The sequence below is a fragment of the Stylophora pistillata genome, chromosome 12 (assembly GCF_964205215.1).
Source record: "Stylophora pistillata chromosome 12, jaStyPist1.2, whole genome shotgun sequence".
NCBI lineage: Eukaryota > Metazoa > Cnidaria > Anthozoa > Scleractinia > Pocilloporidae > Stylophora > Stylophora pistillata.
Window position 1 is genome coordinate 3,262,501 of NC_142530.1, and position 17,846 is coordinate 3,280,346.

Below are 17,846 nucleotides of genomic sequence, written 5' to 3' on the forward strand. Positions count from 1 at the left end.
AACGCAAAAATGTCCGAAGATAGCCGCCCCCAAAGATTGTGCAACTGCAGGAACGAAAACGAATGCCCTTTAGGAGGGGAATGTTTGCAAAGCGAGGTCGTCTACCAAGCCACAGTCGCTACCAGGGAAGAAACTGAAACGTACGTTGGCCTCACAGCGACAGATTTTAAGACTAGATGGCGCAACCACCAAATGTCGTTCAACCCCGAGAGACGGCGAAATGACACAGAGCTGAGCAAGTACCTGTGGAAACTAAAGGAGAAAAGGAAGACTATTCGATTTCATGGAAAATTATTGCTAGGGCTAGAGCATATTCCAATGCCACAAAACGTTGCAATTTATGCCTCACTGAGGAATTTTTTATCTTGTCTTATCCACATGAAGCCTCTTTAAACAAGCGAAGTGAAATAATATCCAATTGTAGACATCGGCGAAAATATATTCTCAGGTATTCTTAACGCTATTATCGGCGCGCGCACGGTTTTCAAGATTTGAATTTTTTTAAACAATGTCATGTGATCACGTTGCTGAGTTAGAGTTAACTGTCACGATGCCTCAGTGTGTATGGAGTTTAACTGATGAGTGGATCAACTTTTGTTGGTCTACGAAACAGGCTGTATTAAAATCCATATGTGCGCAATTTGAGTAGTCCATTTGCTACTATATATATATATATATATATAACTGCAGACAGTACTGTTTCGGCCTTCTGGGCCTCATCAGTGCAGTGCTAATGCTAGGATGGGGGAGAACCGAGACGCTCACCCCAAACGACCCAACCTTTGTGGTATCGTCTAAGCCATGCCAGAGTGCTCAAACTAGAGTAAACTAGCGAGCATGCGCAATTGCAACGGCAATGACTCATCCTAGATAGAGTGCTCAATTTGGACATGAAAGCAAAGCTTTGTATGCCAAAGAGCTATATCTAACTGCAGACAGTACTGTTTCGGCCTTCTGGGCCTCATCAGTGCAGTGCTAATGCTAGGATGGGGGAGAACCGAGACGGTCACCCCAAACGACCCAACCTTTGTGGTATATATATATATATATATGCACATTGTTTTTTTAAGAAAATGTTTACTGCTATTTGGTATGAAATATGAAATTGGCTGCCTAGATATTTTACTGATCACTATGGTAACAAAGACAGTTGCTGTGTGAAATGTTTACCTGTATTGGACATACGTGACTGTATTACGCAAATTGTGCTTATCAGAACTTTCAGTGCACAGACTGGCATTTCTCATCCACTGTATTCAGGGCCATCAGAATTTTCATTTCCATGGCTTAATGTTCTTAATGTCTTCTTTTTGAAGGAACACCCAGACTATAATAAGGACAGATGCCATGCCTTTGTGTGTGATATCACAGACAGTACATTTGTTTTTCCAGTTCCAAATGAAAGCCTCGACATCATAATTCTCATTTTCGTTTTGTCAGCAATTCACCCAGACAAGTATGTTGACATTTTGTAAAATTTTATAGATCCTGCCTTTAATTCGATAGAACCATGTTGAAGTCATTAGTGATCCTTGCAAACTGATTAGCTTTCAGCATTGCTAAGTATTCATGAAGTACATTTTTTTTCCTTAATATGGATCTTTACACCAACTACTAAATCAAGTTAAAACGAACTAAGATATAAAAAAAAAGTTGTCACTTGTGGAAAGATCGATGTAGTTGGTTCATATTTCCTATTATTTGAAAGGGATACCTTATCAAGTTTTTCAAATGTGGCGTACTGAAAGTCAGGGTTTTGTTAGATGGTGGGACAAGGGAGGGGGGGGGGGGCAGGGTATCATTTTGCTCTTACTTTATCCTTTCACTCCCAGGATCTCATCAGTTATTCTCCTTACTGTCTTCCATACAATTCTTATAATGTCACTTTGGAGAATTTGGAGCTGGATCAACTAATAATCCCTTAACTGATATTTTTTCTTTATTCTCATCATTTGTCTGCTTGATATTGTATTGATATTGTAAGGAGAAATTCTGTCTTGATCATTCAAGGGAGTCAAATGGTTTACACTCACATTACCTTTCTTTGTTTTTTTCTTCTCTGTATGCAGAATGCAAGCCGTTATATGTAGATTATCCAAGGTTGGTACTCTTTTGATGTAAGACTAGAATCTCAAATTGAGCGACGAAGAACGCGTATTGGTAAAAGAATGGAGAAAAGACACTTCAGCTAGATGTAATCCTCAACTAAGGTCTTTGATTTTTCCTTTTCAGCTTCTCAAACCAGGTGGACTGATTCTGTTTCGAGACTACGGTCGATATGATATGGCTCAGCTCAGGTTTAAGAAAGGTGAGAAGTGACGCCATGTTTTGTTTTATAATTTTAACATAACTCTGCAATAGTGGCAGATTTTCAGCGATTAAATTTAGTCATGAGCTATTGTCAGTCACAAAATCTTTTGTTTTACTAAAGTTGTCCACATTGTCAGAATTGCCATAGCTTAGGCTGTTGGGCGGTAGAAGGGAATGAGGTAGCTGGTGACGGAAAGTTCCCACAATCTTTTAAGAAGGAGAAATGAAGAAGGATAGTTCCCCCCTTAATTGTTTTCGCTCGTCCCCACAGACTGACTGCTCGTTACAGGCTCTGTAGTCTTTAGCCATTTTCTTTTACAACTTTCAGTTTTGAATTTTCCGATAAAAAGCATAAAATTTTGAATCTGTTTTCCTTTGACCTGTACGTGATTTTCTCGACATTACACTGACCTTAGCAGCGTGCAGAGCACTTTTCATATATAGACAAAGAAAATGGTTCGAGTCACCAACGTTGTCACAGTAGCTCTGTTAATAGAGCGTTCGATAGCGAAAATCGGATAGTCTGAGGTTCGAGTCCTTGCAGAAATGATTTTTTTTTCTCATGGCACAAGACATGCACTTTCTTCTTTTTGAATTCTTTACTTAAGATTTCACTGAACCTTGACAAGCATTTTAGTCTCCCTCGCAGCCGTTTTTTCGGATGTCACGCAACGAGCGTTGCGTGACACCCGAAAAAACGGCTGCGAGGGAGACTACAAGCATTTTGGCTCAAAATCTTTTAGCATCCAGCCATTCCTACCAAGTAGAACTATGAACGGTTCCGTTGTATTTTTATTTTTTTTTTGTGCGAAAACTGTGGGCCTTCGCTCGCAGGACTGCATTTGTGATGCTTCAGAGAGAAAAACAGAGAAAGGGAGAGGTCTGACAATAAGAAAAAATTTCTCCTGTTGCAGGGATGGGATGGAGTTGTTTATTATTGCACAACTTGATGTACGTAGATATGTATGATTTGATCGACAAAATTGATGGCCCGTGATGTGCAAAATAATCCTTTGATTTTGGAGGAGTACTTTTGACATAGATTTATGTAACCTTTTAAGAAGGGAATACTGCATAAAGCTGTGCCTTGACGCGGACTTCGACCAAGTCGATTTTTTTTGTTGCGTTTGGACAAGTTCTCAGAGCTAAGTTCTAAGTACATTGTCTTTAGTTTTTTTTTTTATATCCTTAGGAAAATGTTTGTCAGATAATTTTTACGTTCGTGGTGATGGCACAAGGGTTTACTTTTTCACACAAGGTAAGAAATTTCAATGCAGCTTTTCAACTTGTAGCTGCTGTTATATTTATTTTTGTCTCGTGACACTGACATCTATAATTAACAGCGTTAAAAAAAAAAAAAAAAAAAAAAAGAAACGTGCGTATTTGCGCACACACACTCTTGAGTTTGTACGGGAGATCTTCGCATGTAGCAATATAGGTTTTGTGTTCAGTGAGCTTTATAACCAACGTGTTGAGTCCACAAAAGGGCTAAATGAGAAACGGTTAGGACGTGAAAAGCGCTGGGAAAACCTAACAAAGATCCTTTGATGTCTGCCACTTGTTTCATTTGCACAGTATCATAGTCAGATAAGTTATGTGCGAAAATTTGAGGTTTATGCTTTTGAGCTTCATCCCTGAAAATATGACACAAAGCCGTAAATTATTCTCAAAAGTTTTCATTGGGTTCGTTTTATCAACAAGAATGATAAATAGCTTAACTTGAGAACCCTTCGACTCTCCCCTCCCCTATTCCTACCATGTGTCAACAGATAAAGCTTGCTAGGAATAAAATGTTTCACCGAGATTTCAACATAACATTTTACTGGATCAAATGCAAGCAAGAACAGCAGGCTCGATGCTCTGCCCACAATTATGCCAAATTGTCATCTGACCCAAGTAAGAATTCGAAAAGCGCTGGGAAAACCCAACAAAACTCCTTTGGCGTGTGTTTCATGGAGAGTTTCTTTACTCGATATCGCTTTACTCCGTGAAAAATGCGCAGAATTACTTGAAGAGTTGAATTGGTAAGAAACTTGCCCTTTCTGAAGCTCACAACAAGAGCGATGGAACCGTTTTGAGGTTTTCAATAACGGATTAATTCCTTAAGCTTTTGATAAGCTTGCGCCGACCTACCCGTAACCCAGCCAAAATACATCCACGTTTGCACTAATAGCAGACGCTCCGGGAATCTGTAAGATCTCTTTTTCGACCTTTTATGGTAAAGTACACTTTTCCGTCTTAGGATACACACTGGTGAAACAACATTGTGGGTTTTCGGGTATTTTCGCGGTTTGTTTAAATTGCTGACGCTGTGTCAAGAAGCCGCTAAATTCTTTTTTCTATTAAACGTGGGAACAAGTTTTCATTTCCCTCTGTGGGTATTGAAAGAGTTTTGATCGACCCTTGAGTCCGGAGGTTTTTGTTTTTGATGTGTGGTTGTGAAAAATAAAAATGCATGTTTTTTTGTTTTGTTTTTTTTTAAAAAGGGTAATTTGAATTTCGTATTGTGTTCAACTAACAGGATTTACTGAAGCATTTTATTTTAAAATCGGAAACGTGCCGATGACTTCCTTGTACTGAAGTAACGTCTAATTGTGATAAATGGCTTTTGTACTATTTCGAGCAAACTTGTCGAGTTTAAAAAGAAAAAAAAAAAAACTGAAATAACAAAACAAAAAAAAAGGAAAAAAATTCATGTCAGTGTAACCAAAACAAGAATGGCAATCGGCTAAACAACAACGAGACACCCAAAAGAATAGGATGTTTGTGGGCGAAATGGACAATTGTTCGCATGTTGGAGAAAGCAAATCTCGGAACAGCTTGTTTACCAGTTCGAGCTCATGGCCTACGTGCTTAGAAATCAATATCTTAACCTGCTCGCCAGCAGGTAATTTAATGATTAAGAAGCGGAAATCTAGCATTATGTTTGAAAACAAACTGAAGTATTTGATATCGAGATGATTTGACATTTGCTGGGTCGCTTCTATCGTACGTGACCAGCTGATAATACTCCACTTGTGTTGGTTGCAAAAACAACTTTGGGCGTGGTTCATTTTCAGCCCTTCCGTTGTTGGGCCATCAGACCGTGAAAATTACACCAATTTTTTTTAAGGGTTATTTTAAGAAATTGTTTTTTTGAATGTGAAGTCCCTATGAAGGGGAGCTTGTAAATTTTCGGTAACTTGTAAAGTACATCTTTGTAGTATGTTTAAGTTTTTGCCTTTTGGTTTTTTAATGTGAAGTAAACATTTTGTAATGTGTGGATGAAATGATACCAAAAAAAGAAAATAATAATCCACTGAGCGAGTGAAATATTGTTATATATTTAATTCTGACAAACTGAATGCATAAGAAACACTAGTTACTTTTTAAACAAATTTATGGCCTTTCGTTAAGATTGCTTGAAGCAGAGTCTATATATAAAATCATTTACCTCAAGATAAAATTAATAGGGCCTAGCGTAAGCGTTTATCTGTATTTTTATTTGTTTGTCTGCCCCAAGCAAATTCTGGGTTATCGTCAAGAGATACAGGACTGATTCTTGTTAAACAAACGGTCATAAAGTTTGTAGAACATTATAATTAGTAAATTTTCTATACCAGTGCAACAACACTTGAATGAGTTTGACAACCCTTTCAAGAGTTGGCAGCATTTTACAACTGGGGAAATGTGTAAACAAGGCCGCCCACAAGAACTTAAAACTGCTCACTCAGTGAATATCTTTCTCAAGTGACTTGTAAGCCCACCGATTGGCGGAGGGAGAGTTTGAAATATTTATCTTGTGAGATCAGAGAGATTATAAAGACTACAATTCGTGCTTTCCTGGGTGTTTTTTTTTCTCGCGGTTGAATAAATCTCTTTGTTACTAAAATCATATGTGGTGTCTACAATCACTGTGCTCGCTCGAACAATCTTCTGTCCTTATGAAATTAATTTTCTCTGCAATTGAAGACGAGGTGGCGTTGATAGCTAGGGCTTCCTTTCTTGTTTACGTCGTGTTGAAAAAAAATTCTGTGAATTTTGCGGAGAAAAAAGTTATACTGCCTGAGTATATTATCATCGAGGAGCTTTTGGTGTTTCAATGATCCGAATTCTGTTTGTATTTTGCGGGCTGCGCCAATTTCCGTGCGATTTTTTTAACTCCTGATTTCCTAGAATTTTAGAGTTCCTGTTTACGATCTTATCGGACTGTGTTGGCATTTCAAAGCAAACTTAATCTAAATGAACAAATATGGCTTTGAAACTAACAACAGTGGCTTCTTAAGTGTTCAGTTTGCCGGACACATATTTAATAGCAAGGTGTTTTGGCAAGCTATTAGAGCGCAGATTTCAACAGGTGTCTAAATCCAGTTCTTAATTTATTCCCAAGCATTTAGGGTTAATCTTATATTACCTGCTGTCGACAGGAATCAGGATATTTTGTTGAACATACGTGATGTTATTTGTATCCGTCATCTTGCTTACAGAACGTCCTTTAATAGGCAGATATTGCACAACTTTAAATGTTATATACATTTCAGGGCGTAATTGCCAGATTTCTCGACAGAAATCAAAGCGCTTTTCTTCTGTTTTGTGATTTCTTATTGGATCGTTAGTTCATTCAAATTTACATCTTATTTCTGTTTGTCTTCCGCTTTTCTGTCCAAGGCAGTAAGTAGTTTAACACGAACCACAGATGCGTTGCTGTAAGGAGCCAAAATAAGAAATTCACATCACAATTTGATCGCCGTGTGGAGCCGAGTCTGCGGGGAAACCAATTACAGCAGATTGATTGATTTTGACGGTGGTTTTCATTCGAAGACAAATAAACTTGCCCGTGGCTAAAGAGTTATTAAACAACACTTTGTAGCGACAGGTTGACAGAGGCGTCTGATTGGCTGCATGGTGGACTTCAAATGCCATATTGTCAAAAGAACCTGTTATATGGTAACGAAGGTTTGGTCTTTATCAAAGACCTTTTGAGGAGGCAAACTGTCTTTGTGTGCCACTATCAAAACAGCTCATTTCGCATTTCATCCGCTTCGGTACCTCACAAATATACTGCGTTTTCTCTCAGATTTTGAGCTTGTCTCTCGCATCCTGTCTTGTTTATCTTTGCGCCATTCGGCGAAAATGGCGCAAGCAGTTTCCTTTATCGCGGGGAAACCTCTACGGAATTAAAAATACCTAATGGTATTCTATGCTCTGATTAGATTAACTAAACATGAAGTCTCGACTGTTATTTATATTATCTCTCCCGGGGGGCAGTTATGAGATTTTGAAGCTCGCATTTTCGGCTTTAAACAAATTGTAGATTTATAATATCCTTTCATTACGTTCATGACGGTGGAGGAGATAAAAACTCGTAAGGACAGACACTACAGCATATTCGTAAAATTTTATTCCAGGTGTTTGCAAACAAGGTTACTCGATTCAAAGATAACTTTGATTCAACAGGTGTTAAGCATAGTCAAATATCTGCACTGATTAATGCGGTTTCTTTGTGTACAAGGGCGACAGAAGATTACTCAGACTCGCTTGAAATGAAATCTCCATTCATAAACGATCTCCCTGCACATACATTCTAACAATTTTTTGGGTGTAAGATTTACAGTAATAGAAAACATATCTGCCATTTCTTTTTATCGATGGAAGTTGGTTTTTAATGACGAATTCGTTGTTACAACTTCCCAGTGTTTAAAAGCTCTTAAACACATTTGCAAAGACTGGATTGTTTGTCAAATTGTTAGAGAAAAGTCAATCTTATTCTTGTTAAAATTCCGGCGATCTTGTTACTTAATCGGACTATTCTCTACACCAGAGCCTATTAAACATTTTTTTCTTAGACTGGCTTCTCTTAGCGTCAATTCTATTGTCATCTTACGTTTAAACAAAGACATCTTTCAGGAAATTATTTCCAACACTTTAACCACAACTGAAATTTTTTTTTTTGAGCGCCGGTAAGCCATTTAACTTATCATGGCGCGATTTGCTGAGCTTTGATAGCGAATCGATCGTTCTGGAATATAGTTAATCAGTTTTCCGTGTTAAGTGCTATTACCAGGGCAGCCGTTGTCTTCATGTTTAAGTAGTAGTGACATTCTTGAGAAAGATTTCGAGCAAAGACCACAGCTGTACTTTTTCACGTCTGAGTGTGTCTGTAGATGCGCACGAAGATTCGATCTGTCTGCGAAAGCGCGCTGGCAATTCGGGCATTTATATGGCTTTTCACCTGTGTGTGTTCGAATATGTCCTTGAAGTAGCCAGGGTCGGCTGAATGCCTTCCCGCAGATTTTACACTTACAAGGCAGTGTATGAGTCCGAATGTGCATTTTAAGCGCTCCAAGGGACACGTACAGTTTGTCGCAGTATTTGCAGTGGAACGGACGCTTCTGGTGCGGATGACAATGATATTGCTGGTGTCTTAGAAGCGATGTTAGCGAAGAATAATTTTTGCTGCACTCCTGACATTGGTAGTGATTTCGCATTGTTTGCCCTGGGGCAATCTCATTGCCGTTTTCATCAACGCTTCTTATACCTGGTTGTTTTTCGTTTGATTCCACGGTAACACTCTTTGGAATTTCTTTCAGCACATTGAGGCTGGAAACTTCGGCCGGATAGGTGAAAAGTCTCTTTTCCCAGGTCATTTCGACCGGCATGTGAAGCATTGTGTTGATAAGCGGCGGTGTTGTAGCATGTTGTAAATCTTGATTATAACCTGTTGCATGCGTGGTTGGAAAAACACATGGTAGAATTAGAAATCAGATATTTGATTTACAAATTCTACCTGCTGTTAGAAACCAGCGCTCAAAAATTCAGCAAATAGACAGCCGCATTACGCGGGCTACGATACAATGCGGCAAAGTACACGCAAATTGGGAAAGTGTCGAGCGAGCGAGCGAGCGAAACCCGCTTAGGAACAATTCTTACACTGTCTGCTACCTGTCCGATATAAACTGACAACAAGTGCATCGGATCTAATACAATAGGTTTGGAATATTTCACTCACCGTCTCTCGGGCTGGAAATGATTGCGTTCGAAGGCAGCCTTCTGATCTTTTCCGTCTTCTTCTTCTTCACAAGGAAAGCTTTCGGCATTTTTTTCGAAAGCGTAGTCAGGCAGCGGTACACGGTCGTGTTGATGTTGTTTTTGCGAAAGCAGAACTTGTTCTGTAGTCAGTGTATCCTGTTGGGAGTTTAGAGGGCGATTCAGCTCAAAGCTCTTCAATCGCTTTTATTGGCTGGTTATCTGTGACGTCACCCGTCAGGTGTAACACACTTTGAGCCGTTCCGCACTAGGGGGCTGGCTTTGGGTCAAATTAAGAAAACCCGTTCCCTATTTGAAGAGCTGGGTAAACCCCATTTAATTCCCACCCCTGGGCACTGGTAGTTGACAAACGCGTCATTTACTCGAAGCATAAGTTGCTGACACCCATTCCTTTCGATTTCAATAAGTGCAAACCAAAGGAAATTCCGATGTCGTTAGAAGGAGCCTGGCTTCAGCGTCAGTCAGCCCATGTTTGAACTGAAGAGCAAAAAAACAACAGGTGACGGCATTTTATTGCCATTGTTCGGCCATTGTTATGATACGAAAGTCAATACAAGAGGATAATTAACAAACGCGAACAATAACAGCTCAATACTCGTCGAAGCTAAAATCAGAAATCGGCAAACAGTATCGATTCATCGCACAGAAATTTGCATCTCAGTCAAAATAACAGTCATTTGTCGAGTTGACCTGGCATTCGTTTAATCTGTATGGGCGCTGAGACGCATTTTATCGAAACCATTCTGTCTTTTTTTTTCTCGGCTGAAAGCGTTGCAAAAGTATTCATTCGTCGAAATGGTTTTCTTTGCAAGGGACAAATTCGGTTCCGCGTATTTAACTGTCAGCCTGGCAGGTGACGCAAGATGGCAAGTCTTTTAATAACATCATGTCTCTTGAAAAAGCTTCATATCAAAAAAAAAAATAACATCGAGGCCAAGATTAACTATCTTGTGGTAAATATTACATTTCAGGTCATTATTTTGGACAAAGACGATTAAAGACCTCACCAAAACAAAATGCCAAGGTTACAAGCAAGGCATGTTTTGGGATCTTTTCCTACCAGCGAACGACCTGTCTAAGGAATTTTTTAATTGCTAAGATGAAAGCGTCTGTATGTAATTGCATTCCATCGCAAATCTTATCACAAAATACAATCATATCGCTAAGTTGGATTTTAAATCTTAACTTTTAAAGGGCGTCGATTGAAAATTAATCATCCTTGTTAATCCTGGTTGGGCTCGGGATTACGTAGAAAATGAAAGCAATATGAACCCTGGTTTTCTCCTTGTTGATTTTCTTAGAACAATGAACGGAATTTAGTTTGCAATCTCCTTAATATTGTGAACTCTGCTTAGATAAGAACCTGTCGAGTTTATATGGAAAAAATGTTGTTAGCTTTCGGGTAATTTGATCTCGAATTCCTGAGTAGAACCTCCCCCACTCTTTTTTTTAGAGGTTATGTCCGTTTTGGAAAGTGTTTTATTTTTGTGAAGAGAATAGAATTTCTTGGCTGAAAGCCCATTTCATCAGGTTGAGAACTGCGGAGAGATGTGAAGTGCTTCTTGTGGAGAATTTGTGCGATGAAAGCTGTTTTTCTTTCCAAGAGTTTCCGTACCAGTTTATGGTTTTCCACTCAATCATTGCCTGGTTTATCTAAGAGACTGTAATTTCTATGTCGTAAATGTATCGCCGAAGTTTTGAAATTGTTCCTTAAAGCGATAAGGTGTTGATTATATGCCAGCAAAACTCGAGTAATATTTGGAATAAGTGTGTGTTGTTTGTGTAGCCAACACAGTGAAAGTTTTCAAAACCAGAGTCCTTGTTTTGTCCCGTGTGGCCGTGTACGGTTTTCAGATATTAAAATGTTTAAAAAAAAAGATAAAGATTTCTCGATTCAAACAGGATCAGCAAGAATACAGCAGGGTTGCAAAGTGTGGGTGAGATGTAATTAGCTTAAACCGATTAACCCATCTCGAATGTTGATCTGCAAAACAGAAAAGCAGAGACGTCATCAGTTTTAGCACACAGCGGAAACCCATGACCACAGGTGACCTAAGAGGCAACCATCACGGCTGCTTCGTAGCGATAAAAGCTCTTATTTCACTCCATAAAGCGTTAATTATTCAAAAGATCAGCCACCTTGAATGATAGCTTCTGGATCTTTCTTGTTTGAATGCCTGAGATGGGCGTCTCTCTGACAACATTTTGGAATTAACTTTGATAATGAAGGAAGTAACTTTGCAAATGTCTATCAGACTGCCTATGTCAAGCTATCAAACTAATTTTAATCTACACGGAGAAAATTAACCGGAATTGTTCCAAATTTAGTAATGACCACGGGGCAAAAGTTCCTCCCTTATTGAGGGACGTGCTTTTGCAGTTTTCAAGGCGACAAAATGAGTTTTCTTTTGGACATCTAATGACTTCCTCTGTGTTGAAGGCAAACAATCACTTTGGGAAAGTGACGCCATTCTTACGACCAAGGGAGTCGTTTCTTTTCTTAGAACTGCAGTGTAATCTTTTGTTCGCAGTGAGAATTATTGTCTTTTGTAATACAATAAAAATATATTTAGTGACCTGCTCCCGGACTATGGACCGTGAAACCGAAAACATTAATTCACGTGATATAAAAAGCAATCAAAGCAAAATTTTGGTTAATGACGACATTCCTGTCTCTTAACGCGTTCTTCATTAAGAGTGATTCTTGAAAAATAGTTTGGGTTCAACTAGCGAGAGCACTTTTCAATTCCATGTGATTTGACAGCGGGAAAGCTGCCTGAAAAAAGCCACCGCGTTTAGTCGAACGCGTCTATTGATTCTGCTTGTTTGTGAACATAAAAAGCTCACATGTTTAGCGAGTCGCTTGGCAGTAATTGTTTATTGTCTGGTTGCAAACAAAACTTTTTGTAGTATATAGGTCTTCGGCGTCGTCTATCAATACAAATCTCGTTTATATTTAGTTAAAGCCACAAGAATTCACGTTTCATGCCAGCGTTGCACGTAAAAACTGGTGTTGTATTGACTTAAAAAGTCATGTGAGAGTTTCAGGAAGTTGGACAATAAAGTGATTTAAAAAATTTGATCCAAACTTTAAATCCCTTCATGGGACTGTCTTCACAAGGAGGAAAAATTTCTTAAACTAAATCTAAATGGTCATGCTGAGCGATTATCCTCGCCTAGAAACAGTGCATTGTTACAATGGAGAAACAAAGTTCTACGGTGCTCGAAAATGTGTTGTTGTGGTTTCACCTCGAGGTGCACTCAGCCTTTCACAGCGTGAGGTATGTTTGGCGTGCTTGCCATTTTACAGTGAGCATCTTCGCTTTTCCAATTCAGTAACTTTCCTTTCTTTTCTCTTTTGAGGCCTGAGTTCGGGGCGTTTTTTAATTCAATATTCAGCCGTCCTCGCTAATCTATCTCACTGTGCTTTTCAAGTCATTGTGGTAATTTTCTATGCTCTGTGTGTTTCAAACGTGAATGATTCGTAAAAACATTGACCGCACTTGTATGGTATTAATATTTTCCGGGTTTAAATATTTGCGGATCATGAAGATTTTCCCTGACCTGCAAAAATAAATTCCTGGAGATAAAAATTCTTCAACATCAAACGCCTTAAATATGTATTCTCTCAATCAAACAAAAAAAAAAAATCCACTTTTCTAGTACAGTGTCCGAGGTATTTTCTCTAGGTACGCCTCGATAAGTTAGAAATCTTGAAAGTATTGTGTTACTTTTCTTGATATTGCTCTGCCACTTGAACGCGGAGAAAATCGAAAAGATTATTTTCCCGCAAAAATGTGTCATCTCGCATCGCAAAGATGTGTTTCCGCAAAATATAAAATCTCGCCAAACCCTTAAAAACAAGACTACCGAAAAATCTTCACGCCAAATGTACACGGGATGATCAAATTCCAGGTAACCATGCTGTATTGTGTGTTTGAAAAACCTCCTAGTTCTTTGGAGGGCGCTGCCTACTGTAAAAACATTTACAATGAACTGAAACTTCCTGAAATGGGATTAAAAAACCTAACTGTGAGTTTCAAAAAATACTACTCGAGCAAACCGTGAAGAAATGTAGAGTGCGGGTGGCCGCTATGTCGCAATACTCAGAAAAGAGTGCAAGACATAACTCTGATAATTGTTCTCAAGTGTGGTCGATACAAATAATAATATTTTTTGTGAGTTTCCCTTTCATAATTCAGTTGATAATAGCCAAATACGGTGGGACAGTCAGGGCAGAATATATAAGGTGTAATTTGCGGAATTTTTCTTCAAATATGTCAGTGGACCTAATGCAACAGCCTTCAAGGATTATTTGTCCAGAGAAACTGAAACCGTGAAAGTAGAAAAAACAGTGAAAGTGTACCTCGAGACCAGAGACAAATTTTTTCGGGAACTCGATCCATTACGGAGAAACAAATGTACAAAATAAAACTGACATAGGGCACGGCAAGCGCACGGCATACAGTTTAACACGGCGAATACAAGCGTCGTCTATCCAAATGCAACACTAGAAAATCAATTTGATCTCATTGTCGCCATAACCAAACACAGTTAAAAATATGAAGGCTATTTTGGGGATTCTAGTTTTTAGCTAAATTTTAATTCGCTCTGTATATAGTTTTGGTAATTTGTATCTCTTAGGAATTTTACTTTGATTTTTGAATGCGCTACCCTAGTTACTCTGCTGATTATGTCCTCGTGTGAAATGAATTCATAAATTCATTTTTCCATTCAAGGTGCGACGCAAGATTTCAAAATTGTACTGAAGTAGGAAACTCTTTCACTCCCGTGAGTGACCAACGAGGAAATTCTCCTTATCGTGTCAATAAATTTTACAGCGACCTCTGTAACCTCTACTTCAGTCTCAAAGATTGAGTGATGGTCAAAGCACATTTGTCTTGATCGGAATTTGAACAATATCAATTTTCCCCATCCGCACACAATACAAGATGATACAAGGAACGGATTTGTTTTTCGCCCAAGTCTGGGAAATGAAATTCCGGAAACCAATAATTCAGTGATCAGTCGCCAATATTTAGAAGCTTTTAGAGATGTTGACACATTAACAGGTACATTTGCGTAAAAAAAGAGTCAACATCGATGCGATATTTCTCTAACAGTTCCTTTGTCACTTGTGCAGTTTTTCGCGTGCGTTAAGGATGGGTATTTTAAACAGTTTGAATATGGCTTTCTTTCGGAGCAGCTCATTCTATTAATATCTATAAGATTTGTAGAGATTTTTAAGGGTGAAAAAGCATAACTGGAAATGTCCATTGGCGGTGGCGAAGTGGAAGCAAGGGGGCCGGAGGAAGGGGGTGCAGCCTTCGTTTTAGAGGGACTGCCCCCCCCCCCCCAAGTGTCCCTTGCTGAGCGCAAAATTGGTTCCGCAAACTTTCCCTTTTCGTGCCCTTTGCAACTGCCTAACTATAGTGTCACAATTCGATGACGGGCACACTGAGCAGTGTTTGCGTTGTTAACGGGTCTTTCAGCTTGTGCCAACATTTTGGAAATTTGGTTTGGTATACGATAGTCACTCGTATCCTTCTTCTAAACTTGGAAAGGAGGGGGGGGAGAGAGGGAAAAGAGGATGAGGGGTCAGCCTCCTCCCCCCTGCTCCTCTGCCACGGCGCCCTTGAAATATTTTATCTTTTTGATTTTAACTTTATACCCATTTTGAATAAGTATAGCCGAAATCAGTTCCATATAGCTAATTGAACCAGAGTGAGTCTAAAAAGCATTGAAACCACCTAAAGCAAAATTGAACCATTTTTTTCTGTCCGGGTCTTCAGACTTTGCTAAAAATAGCTGACCTCTTGTCTAAATTTATCGAGCACTCTCAGACAGCCTGGGTAATATTAGCACGTCATAATTAACAGTAATCAGTTGCATTTCATGCAACGATAAATTTTCTTTGTATTTGCTAATCTAATCTACGAGAAATTAGCATAGCAAAGTTCTGTTGCCTTGTTGTCTGCGTGAGATGAAGGAAGGAGTACGTTTACCTATGTTGATATTTTAGGTGTAATGTCTAGGAACTGAGGTACAAACTCATTTAACAAAGCTCGGCTTTGTGATGTCCCAAAATTGGGAAGGGAAAAATCTGTCAGTACTTTGGCGCATTCTTTTCTGTTAAATTACGTCTCAGAAATGTCTAGAATCCATTGTGCGCAAGATATTTCTGCGAGGTAATCCACGCTCACTAAGTTTAATGATAAGTACACTCTGATAACTTTATGGTCACTACATGATTTTATTTGGTTCCTGTCTCTACATTTTGTTTTGATTATCTTAGTCTTGAAACGAAAATAATGTGGTTTCGTAAAGTATATACACAAGAATGATGACAAAATTGGAGCATTCTAATTTGTTTCCAGACCTCTCGCTCTACTTTTGCCGGTGACCACTCCGTCAGTCACTGGTCGTGACTTAAATCAGGTTTTTGAGTAATGAATGGAACTGAATAAAATATTTTCCAGTAAATAAGGTCTCGACCTTTTTACGATCTTTGTCCTCTTCTCAAATACTGACTTTTATATTTGATCCACAGTACGTCACGAGAGCCGAACCTGAACGAGAATAGTTCGGAAAAAACGGAAATAATCGGTTTCAGTCCTAACTCGAAAGCCTTATTTTGGATTATCCAATCAAGTCACGACCAATCATGGAATACGCATATGCTACGAAATGTCCAATTCTAACTCCTATTAATTTTCTAGACGAGCTTTCCCAAATGTTCCAAGAGGCTGGCCTTAATGAAGAACAGAACTATGTTGACCGTCGACTTCAAGTGAATCGTGGCCGGCAGCTGAAAATGTATCGGATTTGGATCCAGTGCAAGTTTAGGAAACCGAGATGACGAGAATGGAAAAACTATGTCTGTAAATTCCATGTAATTCTTGTTAAAGCTTGAATATCATTCAAGACAGTCGAATAAATTTGCACAATTTTATGAACCCAGCTACTCACCAACGATAAATCTTGCAAGTGTAATATTTATTATTTATATCAATTCTCCTTTTGATAATTTTTCACCATTTAATCCAACCCCTTATAGGTGGAATGAAATACAAGGCTACTTCATCAAACTGCTCAACTGCAGTATGGCCAAAGTCCCCTGCAAAGTGTTGTAAAGCCCCGTAAGCCAATAGGATATGGCATTATAGAAATCCTCATTGTTGCTGCTGTTGTTGTTTTTGTTGGAAATGAGAAACAAAAAAATAAAAAAAAGGGGGTGGAGATGGTAAAAAGAAAGAGAATTAAAACAACCTTAGCCCATTTTTAACCTGGGTAAGAGATAATCACAATACTGATGGTAAGGATGGGGCATGCCCAACATGTTGAAGAATTCTCAAGAGCTTATTTTCCTGTGGATACACATTGATTATCCCTTTAAACCCAAAGAGGGTCTGGCTTCCAAATTCTTCTTACATTACCCTCCTTAAATCACATGCAACAGTCATCAGAAAAAAGGAATTGATCACCAATTCAAGACACTCCTGATTGTCCAACAAATTCTCCTTGTCATCACCACAGCCAATGTAAAGAAAACAGTGGGGAGAATATGCATACTGATACTAGATTCTAGAAGATTAACTCCTGGTAATCTCACACTAGAGTTCACTCTTGGTTTTCACTATCCTCATCATTGAATGTTGTATATTTTGGTAGTTTTGTCTTTATTTCTTTAGCCTATGTGGAAGACAAAAACAAAAAACAATTATATTATTCACCCTACTACTTCAAGTCACACCGTACAATGAATCTTTAATTACGGAATGAGAAAAAGGTTTGGTGAGAGAATTGCATAGCAGTGAGAGCACTTGTCTCCAACTGCTGTGAGATCATTCAACTCCTTTGGCTGGAAAGCTGTTTGTTTACCAGCCTTTTAATGCATTAGCATCTTAAAATCAAAGCCAAAGAAATAACTTCCATAATAGCCAATCAGAACAAAAAAAAATGTATGCCTGGGAGCCAATGAGAACTCATCGCAAGTAAATAATTGTCAATTCCCAGGAGAATTTGATTATGAAGTCTGATTGTCCAGGTGAGTATAATCCATAATCCCGAAAAGGAATACTGTAGGCAGTAGCGACTGACATTTTGACAACCTAAGTGGATGTCATCATCAGTCACGTTTTCTGAGGTTCATCAAGCTAAGGTTTTTGAAACATCAGACATTACAGCCATCAACAATCCTACCTTGACAATAAGCTTACATAATTACTCCTGGGTGCTAACTATCTATTGGATCCCAAGAGGATGAGAGTGAAAAAGTCTGGATTGATCAATTTTTGTATTGCATCTGACTGGTTGACAAGGTAGTTTCTACCTCTGTTCAAAACTGAAAGTTATCATTTTGGGGATACTTTTGAAGTTCTGTGTGTCCAGGGGGTTCTACCCACCTCCACCCCGTCAAAAGAGGAGTTCAAGTATTGAAAGTAATGATTTTACTGTTAGTTTTTTTATTTTTTATATTTAACAATTATTCACCAAAGGCGAGGTGAATA

At 38.7% G+C, this 17,846-nt stretch overlaps 3 protein-coding genes across 4 annotated transcripts in view; 1 reads left to right on the forward strand and 2 right to left on the reverse strand.

The window, feature by feature from the left end:
- Positions 1-16,292, forward strand: part of LOC111323436 (tRNA N(3)-cytidine methyltransferase METTL2-like) — a 22,708-nt gene extending 6,416 nt beyond the window's left edge. Inside the window, exons 7-12 of one of the 2 annotated variants that reach the window (XM_088742059.1) lie at positions 1,317-1,456; positions 2,070-2,100; positions 2,233-2,308; positions 3,503-3,568; positions 14,076-14,127; positions 16,056-16,292. In XM_088742059.1, the coding sequence (XP_088598185.1) occupies positions 1,317-1,456; positions 2,070-2,100; positions 2,233-2,308; positions 3,503-3,568; positions 14,076-14,110 (348 nt within the window). In that variant the 3' untranslated portion in view covers positions 14,111-14,127; positions 16,056-16,292. The remainder of the gene's footprint in view (positions 1-1,316; positions 1,457-2,069; positions 2,101-2,232; positions 2,309-3,502; positions 3,569-14,075; positions 14,128-16,055) is intronic. The other variant, XM_088742058.1, reaches the window with a different exon arrangement.
- On the reverse strand, positions 7,669-9,834 carry LOC111323434 (protein escargot). Its single transcript, XM_022926777.2, has 2 exons — positions 9,299-9,834; positions 7,669-9,007 (listed from the first exon to the last, which is right to left on the reverse strand). Exons 1-2 carry the CDS (start codon positions 9,384-9,386, stop codon positions 8,337-8,339), a joined length of 759 nt encoding a protein of 252 aa, XP_022782512.1. The 5' UTR covers positions 9,387-9,834; the 3' UTR covers positions 7,669-8,336.
- The window catches only part of LOC111323435 (MKI67 FHA domain-interacting nucleolar phosphoprotein-like), a 12,554-nt gene continuing 10,277 nt past the window's right edge, over positions 15,570-17,846 (reverse strand). The window contains exon 6 of the mRNA XM_022926778.2: positions 15,570-17,028. Within this exon, the coding sequence (XP_022782513.1) occupies positions 16,957-17,028 (72 nt within the window). The 3' untranslated portion in view covers positions 15,570-16,956. The remainder of the gene's footprint in view (positions 17,029-17,846) is intronic.

Coding starts and splice junctions, on each gene's coding strand:
- LOC111323434 (XM_022926777.2), bottom strand. CDS start 9,386: ATGCCGAAAGCTTTCCTTGTGAAGAAGAAGAAGACGGAAAAGATCAGA. Junction 9,008..9,298: donor CATTTCCAGCCCGAGAGACG/GTGAGTGAAATA, acceptor CGCATGCAACAG/GTTATAATCAAGATTTACAA.